At 44.1% G+C, this 5,159-nt stretch overlaps 2 protein-coding genes across 2 annotated transcripts; both read right to left on the bottom strand.

Annotated features, from left to right (window-relative positions):
* Nucleotides 1-389: 389 nt before the first annotated feature.
* Nucleotides 390-3,373, bottom strand: LOC138899855 (uncharacterized). Its single transcript, XM_070186552.1, has 4 exons — nucleotides 3,212-3,373; nucleotides 2,832-2,948; nucleotides 798-1,181; nucleotides 390-689 (listed from the first exon to the last, which is right to left on the bottom strand). The coding sequence occupies exons 1-4, from the start codon at nucleotides 3,371-3,373 to the stop codon at nucleotides 390-392; spliced, it is 963 nt and encodes a 320-aa protein (XP_070042653.1).
* An 860-nt stretch (nucleotides 3,374-4,233) lies between these two features.
* LOC138899854 (uncharacterized) lies at nucleotides 4,234-4,779 on the bottom strand. Its single transcript, XM_070186551.1, has one exon. It carries the CDS (start codon nucleotides 4,777-4,779, stop codon nucleotides 4,234-4,236), a length of 546 nt encoding a protein of 181 aa, XP_070042652.1.
* Between the last annotated feature and the right edge of the window lie 380 nt (nucleotides 4,780-5,159).

Here is a 5,159-nt window from a genome sequence, read left to right as displayed (position 1 = left end):
AAATTTACACGGCCTTACATCCTCCCCCACTTAAGATCATTCATCCTCGAATGAGGGCCAAAATTTGCCATTAGAAACCAACGTAACTTAGCTTCCATAACACACCAATAGTTCCAACTTTTGACTAACTTCCCAAATTTCCAAAATATTCGCCAGATTTTCCCCTATAACTGGGCCTATCCACCTGTCATAGAATCCCAGAAACCAACCCTAACAATATATACATGAACCAATGACGTAACATAACATAAAAACAACGGCAACCGTGGCCTCACGAGCAGTATATCACCAAAAAGGAACACCTTTAACATCAACTATACAAATGATACATAATTTATAGAAGGTAAACTCTTAACATTTTCATAGAACACAACTTTATAAATATATGACTACTCAAACAAATGAGGGTATTTCTTCTTCATTTCTTCCTCGGCCTTCCAGGTGACCTCTTCGACCTGTTGGTTCCGCCATAGCACTTTCACGGAGGTAATTTCTTTATTTCTCAGCTTACGGACTTGCCTATCAAGAATGGCAACTGGAATTTCTTCATAAGTCAATTCTTCATTAATCTCAATAGTCTCAACCGGGACAATAAGCGATGGATCTCTAACCACCTTCTTCAACATGGATACGTGGAATACCGAGTGCACTAAAGACATCTCTAGAGGTAGTTCTAGCTTGTAAGCCACCTGACCAATCCTCTGACTGATTTTGTACGGTCCGACATACTTCGGACTCAATTTTCCTTTCTTACCAATCCGCATTATACCCTTCATAGGAGAAACCTTCAAGAATACCCAATCATCTTCTTTGAACTCCAAATCCCTACGTCGAATATCCGAATAGGACTTCTGACGACTCTGGGCAGTTCTCAACCGTTCTGTAATAATCTTAGCCTTCTCTATAGCCTGATGCACGAGGTCTGGCCCTATGAACTCCGCTTCCCTACTCTCGAACCACCAAATGGGAGATCTACATCTCCAACTATATAAAGACTCGAACAGTACCAACTGAATGCTAGCATGGTAACTATTGTTGTAGGCAAACTCTATGAGCGGCAAATGATCATCCCAGGTACCCTTTGAGTCAAGAACACAAACACGCAACATATCCTCAAGCGTCTGAATAATTTGCTCTTCCTGCCCATCAGTCTGTGGGTGAATGGCTGTATTAAGATTCACCTGAGTACCCAAACCTTGCTAAAACGTCTTCCAAAAATTAGCCGTGAAATGTGCCCCTCGATCTGAGATAATAGAAAATGGAGTGCCATGCAACCTTACTATCTTCTTGATATACAACTAAGTATACTGTTCTGTTATGTCGGTAGCCTTAACAGGTAAGAAGTGTGCTGATTTCGTGAGTCGGTCCACAATTACCCAAATCGAGTCAAACTTGTGGGGCGTGCGAGGTAGTCCAACCACAAAGTCTATATTGATCATCTCCCACTTCCACATTGGAATTTCTATGTTCTGTGCCAACCCACCGGGCCTTTGGTGCTCGACCTTCACTTGCTGACAATTTAGTCATTTTGTCACAAAGTCTGCTACATTTTTCTTCATATCATTCCACCAGTAGACTTCCCTAAGATTATGATACATCTTTGTAGAGCTCGGGTGCATGGAGTACCTAGAAGTTTGAGCCTCGATCATGATTCTTTCTCGGAGACCATCCACATTTGGAACACATAGTCAACCTTAGTACCTTAGTGTACCATCATCCATGCCAAGAGAAAAGGCCATGGTCTTATGTTTATGAATTACCTCCTTCAATTGTACCAATAATAGGTCGTTGTATTGTTTTTCCTTGACTTCCACAACAAGCGATGATTCAGCCCTATTTTGCACAATCACCCATCCTTCACTAGAATCCGCATGATGAACTCCCAAACTAGCCAATCGATGAACCTTCTTGGCCAACTACCTTGGATATGCCTCCAAGTGAGCCAAACTACAAATATATTTCCAGGTAAGAGCATCTACCACAACATTAGCCCTCCTTGGATCATATAGGATATCGATATCGTAATCCTTGAGTAAATCAAGCCATCTTCTCTGCCTTAGATTCAATTCCTTATGTTTGAAAATATATTGAAGACTCTTATGGTCTGTGAATATGTCCACATGCACCCCATACAAATAATGATGCCAAATCTTTAATGCAAAGACCACCGTTACAAGCTTTAAGTCATGTGTTGGATAGTCTTTTTCAGAATTCTTGAGTTGCCTAGAAGTATAAACTATCACCTTTCCATGTTGCATTAATACACACCCAAGTCTGATTCATGAAGCATCACAATATACCACAAACCCATCCATACCCTGTGGTAGGGTCAACACCGGTGCCGTAGTCAATTTTGATTTCAACTCATGGAAGCTTCATTCACAAGCATATGACCATTGGAACTTAATCGCCTTCTGCGTCATTTTAGTCGGCGGAGAGGCAAGTGTAGAGAACCCCTCCACAAACTTCCTGTAATATTCCGCTAAGCCAAAGAAACTACAAATCTCAGTTGGGGTAGTAGGTCTAGGCCAATTCTTCACAGCTGCAATCTTCTGAGGATCAACCTAAATTCCTTCTCTACAAATGACATGACCCAAGAACGTGACAGATTCAAGTAAAAATTCACATTTCGAAAACTTTGCATACAACTTGTGCTGATATAGGGTCTGTGTAACTGCCCTGAGATGATCGACATGGTCCTCTCAATTTCGCAAATATACAAGGATATCGTCAATAAACACTATCACGAATGAGTCAAGAAAAGGCTTGAAGACTCGATTCATAAGATCCATGAAAGCTGCCGGGGCATTTGTTAGCCTAAAAGACATTACCAGAAAATCAAAGTGCCCATACCGGGTCCTGAAAGCTATTCTCAAAATACCTTGCTCCCTGATCTTCAATTGGTTATACCTGGATCTTAAATCAATCTTGGAGAAATACTTAGCACCCTGCAATTGTTCAAACAAATCATCTATCCTTGGTAGTGGTTACTTATTTTTGATTGTAACCTTGTTGAGTTGCCGATAGTCAATACACATTCTCAGTGACCCATCCTTCTTTCTTAGAAATCGAACCGGTATGCCCTAAGGGGACACACTCGGCCAGATGAAACCCTTTTCTAACAAATCCTTCAATTGTTCCTTTAGCTCCTTTAATTCCGCAGTGCCATTCTGTAGGGTGGAAAAGTTATAGGCTACGTGCCTGGAATCACATCAATCCCAAAATCAATCTCCCTGTCTGGAAGGATCCTAGGGAGCTCATCCAGAAAGACCTCCAGAAATTCATTCACAATCAGCACAGACTCAAGTATATATGCCTCAGCATCGGTGTCCGTAACCCGGACCAAATGGTAGATACAGCCTTTGTTAATCATCTTCGCGGCCTTAAAGTAAGAAATAAACCTACCCTTTGGCACCACAACATCCCCCTTCCATTAAATCACTGAATCATTTTGAAATTTAAACCTAACGGTTCTAGTTCAACACTCAAGTTTGGCAAAACATGAATAAATACAATCTATTCCTATTATTCCATCAAAATCAACCATCCCCAATTCAATGAGATCGGCCATGGTGTCCCGACCATGCACCATGACAACACAATCTCTATAAAATCGCACGGCCATAATAGACTCACTAACTGGAGTAGATACAGAGAGCGACTCATGGAGATATTCCGGTTCTATCCCAAATCCCATACCAACATAGGGAGTAACATAGGATAAAGTGGATCCGGGATCAATAAGAGCATACACATCATGAGATTGGATAGTCAATATACATGTGACAACATCTGGAGAAGCCTCTAAACTCTAGCGACCCCTCATAGCATAGAAACGGCCGGATCCTCCCGAACTCTGTGTACCACCCCTAGCTGCACCACGCCCTACGGGTGCTGGGATGCCTCGAGCTGGAGGAGGTGCTGCGGATGTAGTAGCTGCAGAACAGGCTGGCTGTGCTGCACCCCTGCCCATGCTCTGGTAAGACGAACGGCAATCCCTCTGAATGTTACCCCTCATTCCACACCCGTAGCATATATGGGCTGGTCCATCTAGCAGGCCCCAAAGTGCATCTTCCTGCACCTAGGGCATGGGGGCCTCCGCTGCTGCTGAAATCTCCCACCAGACCGACCCTACTGGTAGGATCCCCTATTGCCATGGCTGGGCCTAAAATGGCTCCCCTGCTTCTGACTGGGCCCCGATGGCGGTGCACTGACTGAATACTGAGCAAAAGACTAGGATGGTCTTGATGACCCTCCCCTGAATGCTGACATACCACCACCACCACTACCACCAGAAGAACCACCAAAGTTGCCCGCGGACCAGGCCTTGCTGCTGCTCTCACGCTCCATTCTATTCTTCAATTTGGGAGTCTTTGTGGCTTGAGCAAATGCCACCATATTATCATAGTTAATATCAAAATTCAAGGCAGTTGTTGCAGCCTTATTAATAACCAAGGGGCTAAGGCCCTGCACAAACCGGCGCACTCTAGCCTCTATAGTGGGCAACATGTAGATGGAATATTTGGACATGCGCGCGAATCTCATATGATACTCCCACACACTCATGCTACCTTGTTTTGGGCTCTCAAACATGGAGGCATGGGCTGCCTTAGTCTTGGCAGGCAAGAAATGATCAATGAAAGCATCGGCAAACTCACTCCATCTCACTAGAGGGTTCCATTCCTCACGGGAGTCCTCCCACATCTCAAACCAAAGGTAGGCCACCCCTTTCAGGCGGTAGGATGTCAACTCTACTCCCTCTGTCTCAATAGCATGCATAACTCAGAGGGTCTTGTGTATCTCCTCAATAAAATCCTAGGGGTCCTCCTCAGGATCAGTACCTGTGAACACTGGAGGGTCCAATTGAGAAATCCGTTCAACCTAGAACTAGCAAAATCCCCTAGATGACAAGAAGAAGTGGTTGCAACATTTGATCTCTGGGCTTAGGAAGCCATTATCTGAGCCAACATCTGTATGGCTCCCCTTAGATCCCAATTAGATACACCGGGACCGGAAGCTGGGGCTGCAGGTGGAACTGGAATATTAGTTAGAGGGATCGTTTCTCCCTCAGTAGGTGCAGGAACTAGTGCGGTCTGATCAGGTGTAGTGGAATCAGGTAGTGTAGTAGGCAGGGGAATATTCTCACCCCTCGGGTGCTC

Source organism: Nicotiana tomentosiformis, chromosome 10, assembly GCF_000390325.3.
Source record: "Nicotiana tomentosiformis chromosome 10, ASM39032v3, whole genome shotgun sequence".
NCBI classification, from domain to species: Eukaryota; Viridiplantae; Streptophyta; class Magnoliopsida; order Solanales; family Solanaceae; genus Nicotiana; species Nicotiana tomentosiformis.
This window is presented reverse-complemented; position numbering and strand designations above follow the sequence as displayed.

Bases quoted from the DNA above. Each gene is read 5' to 3' on its own strand.
- LOC138899855 (XM_070186552.1), bottom strand. From the start codon at position 3,373: ATGATTAACAAAGGCTGTATCTACCATTTGGTCCGGGTTACGGACACC. The intron at 2,949-3,211 runs GTGATTCCAGGC...GAACAATTGCAG, and splicing joins AGATTGATTTTGGGATTGAT to GGTGCTAAGTATTTCTCCAA. The intron at 690-797 runs GTATTCTTGAAG...AGGATTGGTCAG, and splicing joins AGTTCAAAGAAGATGATTGG to GTGGCTTACAAGCTAGAACT.
- LOC138899854 (XM_070186551.1), bottom strand. From the start codon at position 4,779: ATGCATGCTATTGAGACAGAGGGAGTAGAGTTGACATCCTACCGCCTG.